The sequence below is a fragment of the Pseudophryne corroboree genome, chromosome 7 (assembly GCF_028390025.1).
Source record: "Pseudophryne corroboree isolate aPseCor3 chromosome 7, aPseCor3.hap2, whole genome shotgun sequence".
Taxonomy (NCBI): domain Eukaryota; kingdom Metazoa; phylum Chordata; class Amphibia; order Anura; family Myobatrachidae; genus Pseudophryne; species Pseudophryne corroboree.
In genome coordinates, this window is record NC_086450.1 from 252595360 (window position 1) to 252614587 (window position 19228).

A 19228-nucleotide genomic window follows, 5' to 3' on the forward strand; every position below is an offset into this window, starting at 1 on the left:
CCCAGCTGAAATTCTTCTGTGGGGGCCTTCATAGCCTCACACCAATAATGTTTTGCTGTCACATCCTTCCTAGCTTTTATCAGCGTAGGAATGACTTCAGCCGGAATGCCCTTTTCCATCAGGATCCGGCGTTCAACCGCCATGCTGTCAAACGCAGCCGAGGTAAGTCTTGGAACAGACAGGGCCCCTGCTGTAACAGGTCCTGTCTGAGAGGCAGAGGCCAATGGTCCTCTGAGATCATTTCTTGTAGTTCCGGGTACCAAGTCCTTCTTGGCCAATCCGGAACGATGAGTATAGTTCTTACTCCTCTCTTTCTTATTATCCTCAGCACCTTTGGTATGAGAGGAAGAGGAGGGAACACATAAACCGACTGGTACACCCACGGTGTCACTAGAGCGTCCACAGCTATCGCCTGAGGGTCCCTTGACCTGGCGCAATATCTTTTTAGCTTTTTGTTGAGGCGGGACGCCATCATGTCCACCTGTGGCCTTTCCCAACGATTTACTATCAGCTGGAAGACTTCTGGATGAAGTCCCCACTCTCCCGGGTGGAGGTCGTGCCTGCTGAGAAAGTCTGCTTCCCAGTTGTCCACTCCCGGAATGAACACTGCTGACAGTGCTATCACGTGATTTTCCGCCCATCGGAGAATCCTTGTGGCTTCTGCCATCGCCATCCTGCTTCTTGTGCCGCCCTGTCGGTTTACATGGGCGACCGCCGTGATGTTGTCTGACTGAATCAGCACCGGCTGGTTTTGAAGCAGGGGTCTTGCCTGACTTAGGGCATTGTAAATGGCCCTTAGTTCCAGAATATTTATGTCTAGGGAAGCCTCCTGACTCGACCATTGTCCTTGGAAGTTTCTTCCCTGAGTGACTGCCCCCCAACCTCGGAGGCTTGCATCCGTGGTCACCAGGACCCAGTCCTGTATGCCGAATCTGCGGCTCTCGAGAAGATGAGCACTCTGCAGCCACCACAGCAGAGACACCCTGGCCCTCGGGGACAGGGTGATCAGCCGATGCATCTGAAGATGCGATCCGGACCACTTGTCTAACAGATCCCGCTTAAAGATCCTTGCATGGAACCTGCCGAATGGAATTGCCTCGTAAGAAGCTACCATCTTTCCCAGGACTCGCGTGCAGTGATGCACCGACACCTGTTTTGTTTTCAGGAGGTCTCTGACCAGAGATGACAACTCCTTGGCCTTCTCCTCCGGGAGAAACACCTTCTTCTGTTCTGTGTCCAGAATCATACCCAGGAACAGCAGACGCGTCGTAGGAACCAGCTGCGACTTTGGAATATTCAGAATCCAGCCGTGCTGTTGTAGCACTTCCTGAGATAGTGCTACTCCGACCAACAACTGCTCCCTGGACCTCGCCTTTATAAGGAGATCGTCCAAGTACGGGATAATTATAACTCCCTTCTTTCGAAAGCGTATCATCATTTCGGCCATTACTTTGGTAAATACCCTCGGTGCCGTGGACAGACCAAACGGCAACGTCTGGAATTCGGAGGTACACCTGGTGAGGTGGGTAAATGGGGACATGTAGGTAAGCATCCTTGATGTCCAGTGATACCATGTAATCCCCCTCTTCCAGGCTTGCAATAACCGCCCTGAGCGATTCCATTTTGAACTTGAACTTCCTTATATAAGTGTTCAAGGATTTCAAATTTAGAATGGGTCTCACCGAACCGTCTGGTTTCGGTACCACAAACATTGTGGAATAGTAACCCCGTCCCTGTTGAAGGAGGGGAGCTTTTATTATCACCTGCTGGAGGTACAGCTTGTGAATTGCCGCCAGCACTACCTCCCTGTCCTGGGGAGTAGCTGGCAAGGCTGATTTGAGATAATGGCGAGGGGGAGACGTCTCGAATTCCAGCTTGTATCCCCGAGATACCACTTGTAGAACCCAGGGATCCACCTGCGAGCGAACCCACCGGTCGCTGAAGTTCCGGAGACGGGCCACCACCGCACCTGGCTCCACCAGTGGAGCCCCAGCGTCATGCGGTGGATTTAGTGGAAGCAGGGGAGGATTTTTTTTTCTTGGGAACTGGCTGTATGGTGCAGCTTTTTCCCTCTACCCCTGCCTCTGGGCAGAAAGGACGCGCCTTTAACCCGCTTGTCTTTCTGGGGCCGAAAGGACTGTACCTGATAATACGGTGCTTTCTTAGGCTGTGAGGGAACCTGAGGTAAAAATGTCGACTTCCCAGCTGTTGCTGTGGAAACGAGGTCCGAGAGACCATCCCCAAACAACTCCTCACCCTTGTAAGGCAAAACCTCCATGTGCCTTTTAGAATCCGCATCACCTGTCCACTGCCGAGTCCATAATACTCTCCTGGCAGAAATGGACATTGCATTAATTCTGGATGCCAGCCGGCAAATATCCCTCTGTGCATCTCTCATATATACGTCTTTAATATGCTCTATGGTTAGCAAAATCGTATCCCTGTCGAGGGTATCAATATTTTCAGACAGGGTATCGGACCAAGCTGCTGCAGCACTACACATCCAAGCTGAAGCAATTGCAGGTCTCAGTATAGTACCTGAGTGTGTATATACAGACTTCAGGATAGCCTCCTGCTTTCTATCCGCAGGCTCCTTTAAGGCGGCCGTATCCTGAGACGGCAGTGCCACCTTTTTTGACAAGCGTGTGAGCGCTTTATCCACCCTCGGGGATGTCTCCCAACGTAACCTGTCCTCTGGCGGGAAAGGGTCCGCCATCAGTAACTTTTTAGAAATCACTAGTTTCTTATCGGGGGAAGCCCACGCTTCTTCACACACTTCATTCAACTCATCTGATGGGGGAAAAACCACTGGTTGCTTTTTCTCCCCAAACATAATACCCTTTTTAGTGGTACCTGGGTTAATGTCAGAAATGTGCAACACATTTTTCATGGCCGTAATCATGCAACGGATGGCCCTAGTGGAATGTACATTAGTCTCGTCCTCGTCGACACTGGAGTCAGACTCTGTGTCGACATCTGTGTCTGCCATCTGAGGTAGCGGGCGTTTTTGAGCCCCTGATGGCCTTTGAGACGCCTGGGCAGGCACTGGCTGAGAAGCCGGCTGTCCCACAGCTGTTATGTCATCGAACCTTTTATGCAAGGAGTTGACACTGTCGTGTAAAACCTTCCACATATCCATCCACTCTGGTGTCGACCCCGCAGGGGGTGACATCACATTTATCGGCACCTGCTCCGCCTCCACATAAGCCTCCTCATCAAACATGTCGACACAGCCGTACCGACAAACCGCACACACACAGGGAATGCTCTGACTGAGGACAGGACCCCACAAAGTCCTTTGGGGAGACAGAGAGAGAGTATGCCAGCACACACCACAGCGCTATATAATCAGGGATTTACACTAACACAAAGTGATTTTCCCTATAGCAGCTATACAATACAGTTTTGCGCCTAAATTTAGTGCCCCCCCTCTCTTTTTTACCCTTTGAGCCTGGAAACTGCAGGGGAGAGCCTGGGGAGCTGTCTTCCAGCGGAGCTGTGAAGAGGAAATAGCGCCAGTGTGCTGAGGGAGATAGCCCCGCCCCCTTCTCGGCGGAATTCTCCCGCTCTTTATATTTATATTATGGCGGGGGGATTTTTGCACATATATAGTTTATCAGACTATATTATGTGCTGTTCGCCATGTAAGGTACTCTAATTGCAGCCCAGGGCGCCCCCCCCCAGCACCCTGCACCCATCAGTGACCGGAGTATGTGGTGTGCATAGGGAGCAATGGCGCACAGCTGCAGTGCTGTGCGCTACCTTAATGAAGACCGGAGTCTTCAGCCGCCGATTTCCAGGACGTTCTTCTTGCTTCTGGCTCTGCAAGGGGGACGGCGGCGCGGCTACGGGACCGGACGACCGAGGCTGGGCCTGTGTTCGATCCCTCTGGAGCTAATGGTGTCCAGTAGCCTAGAAGCCCAAGCTAGCTGCAAGCAGGTAGGTTCGCTTCTCTCCCCTAAGTCCCTCGTAGCAGTGAGTCTGTTGCCAGCAGAGCTCACTGAAAATAAAAAACCTAATAAGTACTTTCTTTACTAAAAGCTCAGGAGAGCCCCTAGTGTGCAACCAGCTCGAGCCGGGCACAGATTCTAACTGAGGTCTGGAGGAGGGGCATAGAGGGAGGAGCCAGTGCACACCAGATATAGTACCTAATCTTTCTTTAAAGAGTGCCCAGTCTCCTGCGGAGCCCCTCTATTCCCCATGGTCCTTACGGAGTACCCAGCATCCACTAGGACGTCAGAGAAATTAGAATAAATTTACATCTGCATATAAAACTCACAAACTATGCTGTAAATAATTCAAGTGATCTCAACAAGTATTCGATACATAACAGCATAGTAATCACTTCCTAAAAATCTGACTACAATCAAAAATGTAGTTTATAACATCGATTAGTCTTACCTTTAGAGGAAATCATTTTACTTCCAGTACTGTCCTTTTGCCGAGCAACAGCCACAGCAATGCCTACAGGTGGATTCCGCACTTCTGCTTCACCCTGAAAACCCACGATATCCTTTGAAAGTGGCTTAGCACTCCCAGGTCTATCTGGATCTTTCTTGACCTCTGGTTGTGAAATACTTTGGACCCTGACAGTTTTTAATTGGGGTTCATTCAACTTCATGTTGCCAAGTCCCCCAAAAGGACTTTTCTTACTACTGCTTTGCCAAGCATCTGCCTCTTTAGCAAAGTTCCCACTGTATTTAATAAGACTCTGCATAGCGGATCGCTCACAATAAGCAGGTGGTTGTTGACTTTCTGAACTGGTTTTACTAGGACCAAAAGTCTTGGATTCAGCACAAAGTTTCTTTGATTCTTCTTTTCCATGGCTCACTTGGGAATGTTGCGCGGCTAAAACAGCAACCTGTGAAGCGTTCCAATTACCAAATTCTAACCGCTTTACTTTATGTTCTGGAAGTTTCACAAAGGAATGTCTTGTATGTTGCTGTTGAGTATCTATCAATCCAGAGACCTTACATGTTTCTTTGGTGCGGTCTCCCTGCCTGCAAAGAGTTGGTACAGTACTAGAAACAAAGGTCCTTTTCTCTAAAGAGGTATGACCAGCAGTGTTAAAGGAGGAATCCGATACATCTTGGCATTTCAGAGAGTTATTACAGCAAATTACAGATCCCTGTTCTCTGAAAAAATCTACACTTTTCGGTTCAGTTGCTGAAAAGTCCTGGGGTAAATGAGGAAGAGAGAATTCAGCCTTTTCTTCTGAATTGTTCACATTACTTTTAAACTCACAGCTATCACACTGTTTATCAGAAGCCTCAACAGTAGGCACAAAAGATGGTGTTAAGATCTGTAGCTCATTGCTCATATCCTTGGCTTGTGGGATGATGCTGTATATGGAAGAATGGAGGGGCTGTGTAGACAGTGAGGAAGTGGTGGATAATTTGCACAAGAAATTTGACTGTGAAGAAGGGCAGCTGCAGGACACACCAATTTCTGGAGAAGATGTCGCAACAGAATCACTACACTTAGCTTGACTGGAGCCTGTATAGCACAGAGGCCTAATATTCTCATCATGCCTATTTTGGTCTTTGGCATATCCGTCCTCTTCCAAGCCATGAGATTTGGCCAATGAATTACCGCCATGATTGCAATTACTCTGCAGAGATATCTGAAGAGGGTTTTTGGATTTAGTTTCGGTATTTCCCGACCATCGGTTTGGCACAAATTCAGATATAAATGGAGAATGATGTTCCCCTATTTTAAGTACCCTATGAAGACCACTTTTCTTCCTTTCCCTTTCTACTTTAGTGTCCAAATCGCGATCAAGTAAATCACCAGACTGTGTCTCTTCTGCAATACGCCTATCTTGTTTTGATGTGCCTAGGAAGCAAGAGCTAACTTTGTCCCGTGTGTCTTTGGAAGTCTCTTTAGGAGAGTGACACACAGGATCATTTTCATGCAAGTGGGAGCTCTTCGTCTGATTACTCAATGCCTTCAACATTGATGTTGGAGGAGGATATGTTGATTGTTGACCAGAGAAACAAAATCGATCTATATACAAAAAAAAAAAAAAAAAATATTACAAAACAATTTGAAATATGAGTTTTTTCTTCATATTTTGGCAATTACAGCTAATATTAGGCAACAAATATATATAATAGGATTTTGGTTACCTACCGATAAATCCTTTTCTCGGAGTCCGTAGAGGATGCTGGGGTCCACATTAGTACCATGGGGTATAGACGGGTCCACCAGGAGCCATTGGCACTTTAAGAGTTTGAGAGTGTGGGCTGGCTCCTCCCTTTATGCCCTCCTACCAGACTCAGTCTAGAAACTGTGCCCGAGGAGACGGACATCTTTGAGAGAAGGATTTAACACAGATAGTGGCAAGATTTATACCAGCTCACACATACAACTAGCTTGAAAAACTCAGCAACTGCTGAAACAGTACTTACCAAGTAACAATGCAGTACATAACCAAAGTTGTACTGAACCAGATAACGGTTGCAGGAAAACGAAGTGCTGGGCGGGCGCCCAGCATCCTCTACAGACTACGAGAAAAAGATTTACCGGTAGGTAACCAAAATCCTATTTTCTCTTACGTCCTAGAGGATACTGGGGTCCACATTAGTACCATGGGGATGTACCAAAGCTCCTAGAACGGGAGGGAGAGCGTGGAGGCTCCTGCAGAAGTGATTGACTGAACTTCAGATCATCAGAGGCCAAAGTATCAAACTTGTAGAACTTAGCAAACGTGGTCGACCCAGACCAAGTTGCCGCTCGGCAAAGTTGCAACGCCAAGACTCCCCGGCAGTCGTCCAGGAAGACCCCACCTTACGAGTAGAGTGGGCCTGAACACATTTTGGACACGGCAATCCTGCCGTAGAATAAGCGTGCTTGATAGTGAACCTAATCCAGCGAGAGATCGTCTGCTTAGAAGCAGGACACCCAATTTTCTTGGGATCATATAGGGCAAACAGGGAGTCCGACTTTCTGTGACGAGAAGTTCTCTACACCTATATCTTCAGAGCCCTCACAACATCCAAGGACTTTGATGTAATTGAGGAGTCAGTAGCAACTGGAACCACAATAGGATGGTTCATATGAAATGCTGACACAACCTTCAGAAGAAACTGCTGACGTGCCTGGAGCTCAGCTCTATCTTCGTGGAAGATTAAGTAAGGGCTTTTACAGGATAAAGCCCCCAATTCGGACACGCGTTTAGCAGAAGCTAAGGTCAACAAAGTGACAGCCTTCCATGTAAGAAATTCGACCTCAACCTCCTGTAGAGGCTCAAACCAATCCGACTGGAGGAACTGCAACACCACGTTAAGGTCCCAAGGCGCCGTCGGTGGTACAAAGGGAGGTTGGATGTGCAGAACTCCTTTCAAAAAAGTTTGAACCTCAGGGAGGGCAGCCAATTGTTTCTGCAAGAAAATGGATAGGGCCGAAATCTGGACCTTCACAGATCCCAACCTCAGGCCCATATCCACACCTGCTTGCAGGAAGAGGAGAAAACGTCCGAGTTGAAACTCCACCGTAGGAAACTTCTTTGATTCACACCAAGAGACATATTTCTTCCAAATACGATGGTAATGTTTAGACGTTACCCTTTTCCTAGCCTGTATCAGTATCAGGGTAGGAATGACCTTCTTCGGAATGCCCTTCCGAGCAAGTATCAGGCACTCAACTCCCATGCCGTCAAACGTAGCCGCGGTAAGTCTTGATAGGCGAACGGCCCCTGCTGCAGCAGGTCCTCCCGAAGAGGAAGAGGCCTCGGCTCTTCTTGTAGTAGATCCAGAAGGTCCGCATACAAAGTCCTTCTTGACCAGTCTGGAGCAATGCGGATCGCTCGAACCCTTGTTCTCCTTATGAGCTTTAGGATCCTTGGGATGAGTGGGAGTGGTGGAAACACGTACACTGACTGGAACACCCACGGAGACACCAGGGCGTCCACTGACACTGCCTGTGGGTCCCTCGACCTGGAACAATAGCGTTGAAGCTTCTTGTTGAGACGAGAGGCCATCATGTCTATTTGGGGTAGTCCCCAATGGTCTGTTATTTCCTTGAAGACCTCCGGATCGATACCCCACTCCCCCGGATGGAGATCGTGTCTGCTGAGGAAGTCTGCTTCCCAGTTGTCTACTCCCGGAATGAAGATTGCTGACAGCGCTAACGCGTCTTTTTCTGCCCAGAGGAGGATTCTTGACACCTCTGACATTGCAGCTCTGCTCTTCGTTCCACCCTGTCGGTTTATGTAGGCCACTGTTGTGACATTGTCCGACTGCACTTGAATGGGCCCGACTTCTTAGAAGATGGGCCACCTGAAGAAGACAGTTGTATAGGGCTCTTAGTTCCGGAATGTTTATCGGTAGGCAGACTTCCAGAATTGACAACCTTCCTTGGAAGGTCTCCCCTTGAGTGACTGCGCCCCAGCCCCGGAGGTTTGCATCCGTGGTTAGAAGGATCCAGTCCTGAACCCCGAACCTGCGGCCCTCCAGAAGGTGAGGCAATTGGAGCCACCAGAGGAGTGAAATCCTGGCCTTTGGTGACAGACGAATTCTCAGGTGCACGTGCAGATGAGATCCTGACCACTTGTCCAGGAGATCCAGTTGGAAGGACCGAGCATGAAACCTTCCGTACTGGAAAGCCTTGTAAGAGGCCACCATCTTTCCCAGAAGGCGAATGCATTGATAAAACGACACCCGGGCTGGATTCAGGACATCCGACCATTGCTTGTATCACCAACGCCTTTTCCAGTGGAAAAAATACCCACTGTACTTCCGTGTCGAGGATCATCCCCAGAAACGACAACCTCCCGGTTGGTTCCAATTGTGATTTTGGAAGGTTCAGAAGCCAACCGTGGATTCTGAGATCAATCGTAATAGCAATGGACCGCAATAGTTTCTCCCTGGATGCTGCCTTTATCAGCAGATCGTCCACATATGGAATGATGTTCTATCCCTGCTTGCGAAGGAGAACCATCATCTCTGCCATCACCTTGGTGAACACCCTCGGTGCTGTTGAGAGGCCAAATGGCAGGGCCTGGAACTGGAAATGACCGTCCAACAAAGCAAAGCGGAGATATGCCTGATGCAGCAGCCAGATCGGAATGTGGAGGTACGCATCCTTGATATCCAGGGATACAAGGAATTCCCCCTCTTCCAGACCCGAAATCACCGCCCTTACAGACTCCATCTTGAACTTGAACTCCTTCAGAAAGGGGTTCAGTGATTTTAGGCTCAGAATGGGCCTGACCGAACCATCCGGTTTTGGTACCACGAAAAGGTTTGAATAGTAACCCTTGTTGTGCATATGAGGTGGTACAGGCACAATGACTTGTGACTCCACCAACTTCTGGACGGCGGCTAGTAGAACCGCCCTGTCCGCCAGCAGAGCTGGTAAACCTGATTTGAAAAACCGGTGAGGGGGGAGATTTTGAAACTCAAGCCTGTACCCCTGGGACACAATATCCAGCACCCAGGGATCCAGGCCAGATGACACCCAGACGTGACTGAACTGCCTGAGTCTCGCTCCCACTGGCCCCACCTCCGGGACCAGCAGTCCACCGTCATGCGGAGGACTTGGGTGTACCTGAAGTAGATTTCTGTTACTAGGAACCTGCCGTAGCAGGTTTCTTGGGGTTGGGCCTACCTCCCCGAAAGAAGGTGTTGGACGGCCTGTCCTTTCTGGGCTTCGTAGTCCGGTTCCTTCGGAGCAGGTGTAGCTGAGGGAAGAAAAGGAGACTTACCCGCTGTAGCCGTGGAAATCCACGCATCTAGCGCTTCCCCAAAGAGAGCCTGACCTGTATACGGAAGGGACTCCACACCTTTCCTGGATTCTGCGTCGGCAGACCATTGATGTAGCCACAGTCCTCGCCGCACTGAGACAGACATGGAAGAAATTCCTGCAGCCATGGAACCCAGATCTTTCATGGATTCCATCAGAAATCCTGCTGAATCCTGAATGTTGCACAAAAATAAGCCAACATCCTCCTTATCCATAGTATCCAAATCTTCAAGTAAGGTGCCAGACCATTTTACTGTAGCTTTGGCAATCCAAGCACTGGCAATAGTGGGACGTAGTATTGCCCCTGAAGCTGTGTACATGGATTTGAGCGTATTATCAAACTTACGATCCGCCGTCTGTTTCAAGGAGGTAGATCCCGGAACAGGCAACACCACCTTTTTTGAAAGTCTGGATACTGACGCATCAACAATAGGCGGGTTTTCCCATTTTTTTCTATCCTCAACAGGGAATGGAAAGGCCACCTGAACCCTCTTAGGGATCTGGAATCTTTTTTCAGGGTTTTCCCAAGCCTTTTAAAAAATTGCATTCAATTATTTTGACGCAGGGAAGGTTAGCGAGGCTTTCTTATTTTCAGTGAAGTAAGCCTCCTCAACCTGCTCAGGAGGTGTATCATTAATATTCAACACATCCCTAATGGCCTCTATCATCAACTGCACCCCCTTAGCAAGAGATGCTGTCCCCCGTACTCCCTCATCACCGTCAGAATCTGTATCGGTATCATCCTGTATAAATTGTGCTAAAGGACGTTTATGGGAGTACACAGCAGGGAGACCTGAGGTACCAGAACTGTGCCAGACAGACATATTCTGCAGCACCTGGGTAGCAGATTCATTCTGTGCAACCCTATCTGAAATCTGAGAAATCATAGTTTTGATAGAGGATAACCATTCCGGCTCCCTTGCTGGAATATGTGCTAAACCAGTGCTATCCTGATTACATGGAATGGGATCATCCTGAGAGGACATATCCTCTGCAGCATATGACACAGAGTCCCTGGACATTGCTAGTGGTGACCACAAACAATCCACACAGACACACAGGGGATACAGACAGAGTTTCACCCCAAAAAATGGCAAGAGAGACACAGAGATTGGAGCCAACCAATCTCTGCTGGCTGTGTACCTTAGCAGGTTATACAGCCGTTTTGCAGCCCCCCCCCCCCCCCCCCCCCTTCTACAACCCCCTGGTACCGTGTAGGATAGCTGGAGATTGATGTGGAGGGACTTGCTTCTTTTCCTATAAAGCGCTGTGCAGGCAGGAAAATGGCGCTGAAACGCTGCTGGGTCCGATCTGAGGAGATGCTCCGCCCCCGTAATGGCGTCGTCTTCCCGCTCCTCCTAGGTTTATACTGGCCTGAGGTATGATGCTGGCTGAGATACGAGACCCCGACAGCCTGTGGTGACCAGTGTAGGGTTAGGCGCTGGCTCAGGGCGCACCTCACAGCGCCGCACCATTGTACCGCTGAGCCTCCCGGAGTGCAGTTAGTACTGCGCTCCTACCCTTATGCCGCCATCTTCACACTGGCCCACCGGTTGTCAGGGGGGTCGGTGTCTCACTCGCCACAATCTTCAGCTCTGTAAGGGGGTGCCGGCAGGCTGCTGGGGTGAGCGATCCCCTGTGGCGGGGAACGATCTATCCCCTCTGGAGCTCAGTGTCCAGTCAGCAGAGACAGTGGCTCAGACCCCGCAGGGCGGACACTGCTCCCCCCCCTTAGTCCCACGCTGCAGGGAGGCTGTTGCCAGCAGCCTCCCTGTAAAATAAAAACCTCTAAAATTAAAAATTTACTAGAAAAGCTCTGTAGAGCTCCCCTAGCTGTGACTGGCTCCTCTGAGCATATTTTCTAAACAGAGTCTGGTAGAAGGGGCATAGATGGAGGAGCCAGCCCACACTCTCAAACTCTTAAAGTGCCAATGGCTCCTGGTGGACCCGTCTATACCCCATGGTACTAATGTGGACCCCAGCATCCTCCAGGATGTAAGAGAAATATATGTATGCACTATTAATGAACAAGATATTATTACGCAAATACAAAACATAGTTTTCCATGACAGTATAAGGTTTACATTGCAGCAATTTATTCATAATTTTCTGCTCTTTATTGAGTGATGGAGCTTACAAATTACAAAGTATCTGTAGTGTTTCTGCCACTGGTCATCTTCAGACATAAGATAGCTAACTTTTATTGTTATGGCATCATAAAGTCTAGAAGGGAAGGCCAATTCTTATGTAACTAAGTAGATATGTAAATCATCAAAGAGGAGGGAGCAAGATGAACTGGAGGAGAAATCTCTCCAAATATTTTGTTAGTGAACAGACAAGTAAAGATTTACCTTTCTGGGGCTCAATCAAACTGTGTGGACCCATATGCATTAAAAGAGGACTAACACCACCAGAAGGATCAAGGTGACTCATTGGAATGTAGGAATGGTAGACACTTCTGCCAAAGTGAGAAAAGCCTAAAATAACCAGATAAAACAACTGTGAAGATATAATCAGGTTTTGTTTTTTTTAAATGCTCTAGAATGACATCAGCAAATTCTGTTTAATAGCAATGTTATTCCCTAGTATCTATGCCACTGGCTTGGATACAGGGAATATACTGATTCCTAGGAGTATATTTACAAAATGTTGTGTTTACAAATCATTGATTTTCTGTGGTTTATAGTTCCAATTTTCTTTTAAATCCAATATATGCAGTGTAGTCCTCATAAAAAAAAAAGAAAATTGTCGGTTTGCAAAAATGCAGTTTGGTAAATAAAACCTCTAGACTTCAGTGTCTTGGATGAATTCAACAGACTTAAACCAGCTTTAATCAAATATCAAATTTTCATGCATTAAATTATCTGCTTTTCTTACATACATTTTGAAAACATGGGGCCTGATTCAGATGTGGTTGGAGGCGCTATCACTGCTGCTTACATGGAATTAGCAGCAATAGCTCTAATATGGTACTGGATAGAAGGTGTCACCCATACTGCATAAACTACGGATACGAGCTGCATCCTAGGACGCAGCATCGCATCAACTGTGACACCATCGGCGTGACCCATGGGGACCTGAATAAGGCCATTAGTTATGGTTGTAAACTATTGTAGAAGAGTGTTTTGTTAAAAAATGGAAAAAAGTAAACAAATAGACAATTATGTTTATTAGCAAAACTATATTACCTTTTACCAATCGACATTTAAAAACTATCTTAAGTTCAAGTGCACAGCATAAAAATGACCTTCATCACCAGGACAATACTGCAGCCAGACTGCAGTGCCTGGGTATGTGCCCTATGCAAACGCCTGCTGCAGGGCACCAGGCACAAAACATGTATAAATGTGGATTCAGGATAGAGATGGTGAGCTGGGTCCCTTAGCAGATCCCTGGAAGTATTCGGCAGGAACCTTCCCCCCACCCCAGATGGCCTGACACCTGGGCTGTGACCAACACAGCAAGTGGGACAAGGCACAAATGATTGACCACTCCCCACTGTCCACAGAGGACAATGTTAAAGGTGATCATGCCGGAGGCACTTGCACTTAAACTGATCGGTCGAAGAGAACAGGGTGTAATTACCCACTGTGGTATTGTGTGTTGGAGTAAGATAAAAGGAGGGCTGAGAGTCCTGTGTAAATGTACATTCTTCTGTCGCATCAAGAGGAATTAAACTGTTGTAAACATCTTTTGTATGCTGCTCCCCCTGGCAACAGTGGAGGGTCCTTTTGAGGACTTATTTTGGTCAAATAAACATCATTGCCTCAAGATGATTCCCTTCATCTTGTGACCAACAGGAATGCAACAAACGCAGTTCCATTCTCCGCCTGTCCTGGACTGAGCCCACATAGAGCCCTGACCTCAACCCAATCAAGCACCTTAGGGAAGAACTAGAATGGAGATTGCAAGCCAGACAAACTCGTCCAACATCAGTGCCTGACCTCATAAATGCTCTACAGAATGAATGGGCACAAATTCCCACCGAAACACTCCGAAATCTTGAAGATACAAGAAGAGTGGAAGCTGTTATAGCTGGAAAAGGGGGATGTATTTGTATATGTATTTGAATACTATGTCATTACAGTCCCTGTTGGTGTAATAGTCAGGCATCCGAATACTTTTGTCCATATAGTATATTATAAATAGCACACACTGTAGATACTGTAACCATATATTTGTTTTATTAAAACTAGTGCAATATATACTTACCACACACAAGGTCATTTGGTTTATCGTTTAGCTGTTTTAACCTAAATGGATAAAATTGATATATACAGCAAATAACATTGCTTTTCCTGGAAAATATCCACTCTAGTAGATCATGCTGTTTGCTGGTGTGAACTTCAATTTGATGAGTGACTTCATCAGCATGTGTGTGATGTCATCAGCAGAACAAATATACACAGATCCACTGTGACTCGTTATTTATTCCTCTATAAAATCTATGAGGCTTTATTCATTGCAAGAGGCCAAGCTAGCCACAAATCAGGGTGGATGTTCATATCCAGGATGAGACAAATGAAAATCTTTTGTGTGTTGCCATGTTTTACAGATTCTGGAGCGAACTGCGGTATTCAAATATAGGGAGAGCACTTTTAAGAAAATTATTGCGAAAGAAAAAGGTTATATTTCCCTCAGCAATCAGCCAGTTTCAGTGATATTTCTACTGCAGACATATTTTTGGTTTATTTGACATTTAAACTGCATCAGAGAAATAACATTTAGGGCGAAAGTCAATTGTTTTCTCACCGGCACCCACTAAATGGCGCCCAACGGAGTGATTCAATTGTTGCTCCGTTCGGCAGCGCACAGCCGCCGACGCTGACATTTCTGTTCGCAGCCCCCCCCAAGCTGGGGAGCAGAAATTAGCAAAATATTACCCGTTTGGGCGCTTAAACAGGACTTTTCACATTGTGATTTTCACTTTGGTTGGATTTAACTGCTTTATGCGGCTAAACCTGATCCTCTCTGGGTGCGACAAGCGCGATGCAAAAGCACAATTGAATATCGTCCCTACTTTAGATAAGGGATCGGGAGAAAAACAATTGATTATCGCCTTTAGTATCTGCTGGATTGCTATGGCAACATCACTGATATCATTAGAACATTCTTTTCTATATTCTTCCTTACCTGGTTGGGAGTGTAAGCCATGAGGTCTTGGAAAATACTTTGCTGTGCAAAATGGAGCTAGTTGTCCTGTGGATGGAATAAGTTGCCCACCAGTACTTCCAGAAGGAACACCGCCTGCCTCCAGTGGTAGCCCTGACCGCCCCAAGGGCGGCATGTTTACAAATTCCCTTCCATCCATCTTTAAACAGAATATCTGAACCGTACCATGGTCCAGAGACCACCTTAAAATAAATAAATTCATTAAATGAAAGCATAGAGATCAAATATTGACATGTAGAGTTATAATGAAAAAAATTTTGCTGTTACAAACGTTTTTGCTGCTAATCAGGCTCGACTTCTGTGAGTACGTACAGAATGTAAGACAAGAACCAGAGAAGAGCTTTAGTTTTAACCACTTGAGTGGCATGGTCGCATCAGATGCAACCACACCAGGTTGGGCTTTCCCTGACATGGTTGCATCTGATGCGACCAGTCAGAGACGCCCACTCAGAGGGATCTGCCAGGCCTCCTGCACTCACTACGGCTCTGCCCCCAGTGTATCCCGATCACTACTGGCTACAGTGATCGGGCAGTCCTGGAGCCCGCCCCCACCCAACGGGTGCAAAGCAACCAAAGGCCCGTACACACTGGTCGATATATCGGCCGTTCTCTTGAACGGCCGATATATCGCGGGACCGTCGGCCAGTGTGTACGGCCGATACGTCTGTGAACTCCGTCGTTCACAGACGTATCGCGTCGGCCGCGCAGCACAGCCGACGGCCAATATATCTACCGATATATTGGCGCGTCGCTGTGTGTGTACGGGGCGGTCGGCCGACCGCCCGTACACATGCTGCGGCGGCCGGCGGTGATTGACAGCTGAACTGGGCGGACGTGTGTACACGCCCGCCCAGTTCATGACGTCAGTCCCCAACGGATCGGGCAGTGTGTATGCACAGCACACTGCCCGATCCGCCCATAGATATATCTGCAGATCAATTGATCTGCAGATATATCTATTAGTGTGTACCCACCTCAAGACTGAAATCCTCCCTACTTCCCTCTCTCCCTATCACTGTGTGCAGTATTTGGGCATCTGTGAAACTAAGCAGCGCAGCTCTGCCCTCCCTCCTGCCTCCACCCTCTGTCTCAATCACTGCAGCCAGAGTTGACTGGGCAGGCAGCCCAGTGTCACCCTCTTGCTGGCATCAGGCACAGCTCTACATTACTCCTGTCCCGATCATCGTGGCCAGCAGTGGTCAAGCAGCCCAGCATCTCCCCCCTCTCACCCCACATCACTGCCCCCTTAACAGCATCAGTAGGTATGATTGCAATGTTTATCGATGTTACTATGTTCCAATGCTTGAAAAACAATTTATTTATTTTCTATATTTAAAAAAAATAATAATCTTTTCTTTCTAATAAATCGTTGTGGATAAGTTTAAAACGGGATTTTGGTACTTACCGATAAATCCATTTCTCTGATTCCACAGGGGACACTGGAGGCTTTTGACAGTGGGGTAAAGATGGGTGGTTAAGTGAAGCCAGCACTTTACATTTTAGAAGTGTGACTGGCTCCTCCCCCACTATGCCCCCCTCCAGATCAGTTAGAAAAACTGAGCCCAAGAAGAGATGGAGAGAACACAGAACTACAGAGGAAGAGGTGAAGAACACAAGGAACATAACAGTAACAGAACATGAAAAAAAACGAAAATCATACACACAATGGCAGGAGAGGAACAGAGTATAGCGGGCGTCCAGTGTCCTCTGTGGAATGAGAAATGGATTAATCGGTTAGTACAAAAATCCCATTTTCTCTTTCATCCACTAGGGGACACTGGAAGCTTATGACAGTGGGGACGCCCCAGAGCTTCCATAACGGGTGGAAGAGCGCTGAGACCCCTGCAACACTGAATGGCCAAGCTGAGATTCTGAGGCCGCAAAGATATCAAACCTGTAAAACCTGATGAAGGTATGTTGACCTGACCAAGTAGTCAAACGGCATAATTGCGTTGCAGAGACCCCTTGGGCAACTGCCCATGACGGTACTACTGAAATTGGGTGGAGTGTGCAGAAATAGAAGCCGGTGGAGGCTGAGAAGAGGCTACATAGGCCTGTCGAATAGTTGAGAACATCCAATGCGCCAGTGTTTGCTTAGAGCAGGGCATGACAAATTTTTCTAAATTCTAGGAGCCAGGATGAAAGTGTAGGAGCCAGACCACTGTCATCCCTCCACCACCCAAACAAAACACTGAAACCCCCCCTTCCCCCCCCTCGCAGCCACATTACTGAGCAGCTTACCCCCACCCCCCTGGCAAACCAACCCCCATGGCCACACAACTAAGGGGGTACCTGCAGGCAAACCGCCCCTCTTATCTGAGAGCTCTATACAGTTGGAGTTTGGAGAAAGCAGACAGCGCAGGCTGGGACGGACAGGCACAGCAGTCAGCACAGGTTGGGACACTAAGCACATGCACACCTGTGCATAAAATGGCCGCCGTAATATAGGCACGCCCACAAATCTCCACTGGGGTTGCTCAGGCTGAAGAGGAACTGCTTCCTTCTTCCCTGCATAATCTGGTAGCCAGGCAGCAAAATCTAGGGGCCACGGCGACCTGGCTCCTGGGATTTGTTGAGCCCTGGCTTAGAGGCAGGCCAACCAGGCCATACCACATCATAGAGGACAAACAGAGCATCCGACTTCCTCAATTGAGCAGTCTTGTCCATGTAAATTTGAAAATCCTGTATCACGTCCAGGGATTTAGGGGACATGAATCCCCTGAGAGAACCGGCACCACAGTGGGCTGGTTGATATAGAAGGCAGAGCGCATGGTGAGAATCACTGCCCTAGGAATTCCTTTCTACTCTAACAGCGCCTTCTCAACAGCCAAGCCATCAAACTGTAAGTCTGGATAGACAAACGGGCCTTGTTGAAGCAGATTCCTCCCTGAGAGGAAGCGGCCACAGGTCGTCAATGAGAAGAAGATGAAGATCTGAGTACCAAGCTCAGCTAGGCCGATCCGGAGCCACCAATATAAGTGTGACGTCTTTGCATTTTATTCTTTTGAGAAGGCGAGGCAGTAGCGGAAACGGTGGGAATACATAACCCAACTGGAACTGCCAGGGAGTAGTCAGAGCATCCACTGCTTTCACCTCCAGATCCCTTGTCTTAGTCCAATATCGAGGGAGCTTGTGATTTCGTCTGGATGTAATCAGGTCTATCTGAGGAAGTCAAACAATTTGGAAGCTGCTCAATCATACCTGGAGGTAATTATATATCAGGTGCTGGAAGGGGGAGGGGTCACAGACAAACAACAGACAAAGAGGAAGGGGGGTGCAAATCCCCACCCCCAAATTCCCTTGCGCACACTGAAAATTACCTGTAACAATCCCTGAACCTATCTGGTAATAAAATTCAGAGAATTTGTCACAAATGTTTGCAAACACATGTTTAGCTAATTTAGGTAATTTTATTACCAGATAAGTTCAGGGATTGTTACAGGTAATTTTCAGTGTGCGGAAGGGAATTTGGGGGTGGGGATTTGCACCCCCCTTCCTCTTTGTCTGTTGTTTGTCTGTGACCCCTCCCCCTTCCAGCACCTGATATATAATTACCTCCAGGTATGATTGAGCAGCTTCCAAATTGTTTTTCTGCTTGTGTGCATGAGGCATTGAATGGGAGCAGCATTTGGAAGGCATGCTGTTCCTTGTAGTGCCAATGGGAGATCCTGGGGGTGGCTCCTGGGTAAGTTAGCTCTCTGTCTGGAAATGTTTTAGTAATAGCCTTTATCATGAGGCGTACTGTGACAAATTACATGGCCCTATGTGGGCACTGCTATTATGTAGGTTAGGACTGCTGTATCAGAGAAGCCATGAAGTGGCCAGCAATTAAACATGTGTTTGCAAACATTTGTGACGAATTCTCTGAATTTTATTACCAGATAGGTTCAGGGATTGTTACAGGTAATTTTCAGTGTGCGGAAGGGAATTTGGGGGTGGGGATTTATACCCCCCTTCCTCTTTGTCTGTTGTCTATCTGAGGAAGTCCCAGTTGAAGAACAAACTAGTGGAACACCTGGGGATGGAGTTCCCACTCCCTTGGATGCAGATCTTGTCAACTTAGGTAGTCGGCTTCCCAGATGTCTACTCCTGGTATGAACACTGCCAATATTGCCCTGGCGTTCCTTTTGGCCCATAGAAGAATGCGTCTGACCTCTCACATTGCACCTTTGTTGTGAGTGCCCCCCTGTTGGTTGATGTACGCCACAGCCGTGGCATTGTCTGACTGTACTCTGATTGCATGGCCCCGCAGGAGAGGAAATACAAGTAAAAGATAACCCAATAGCAACCCTAAATGGCTGTCTAGCTGAGC

The 19228-nt window shown here is 47.7% G+C and overlaps 1 protein-coding gene across 4 annotated transcripts in view; it reads right to left on the reverse strand.

Annotated features, from left to right (window-relative positions):
• The window catches only part of TNRC18 (trinucleotide repeat containing 18), a 1076633-nt gene that overhangs the window by 1017832 nt on the left and 39573 nt on the right, over window positions 1-19228 (reverse strand). For all 4 annotated transcript variants that reach the window (XM_063934091.1, XM_063934092.1, XM_063934093.1 and 1 more), the window contains exons 2-4: window positions 14878-15098; window positions 12096-12221; window positions 4402-6006 (exon numbers count right to left, since the gene is read on the reverse strand). In XM_063934091.1, coding sequence (XP_063790161.1) covers window positions 4402-6006; window positions 12096-12221; window positions 14878-15055 — 1909 coding nt within the window. In that variant the 5' untranslated portion in view covers window positions 15056-15098. The remainder of the gene's footprint in view (window positions 1-4401; window positions 6007-12095; window positions 12222-14877; window positions 15099-19228) is intronic.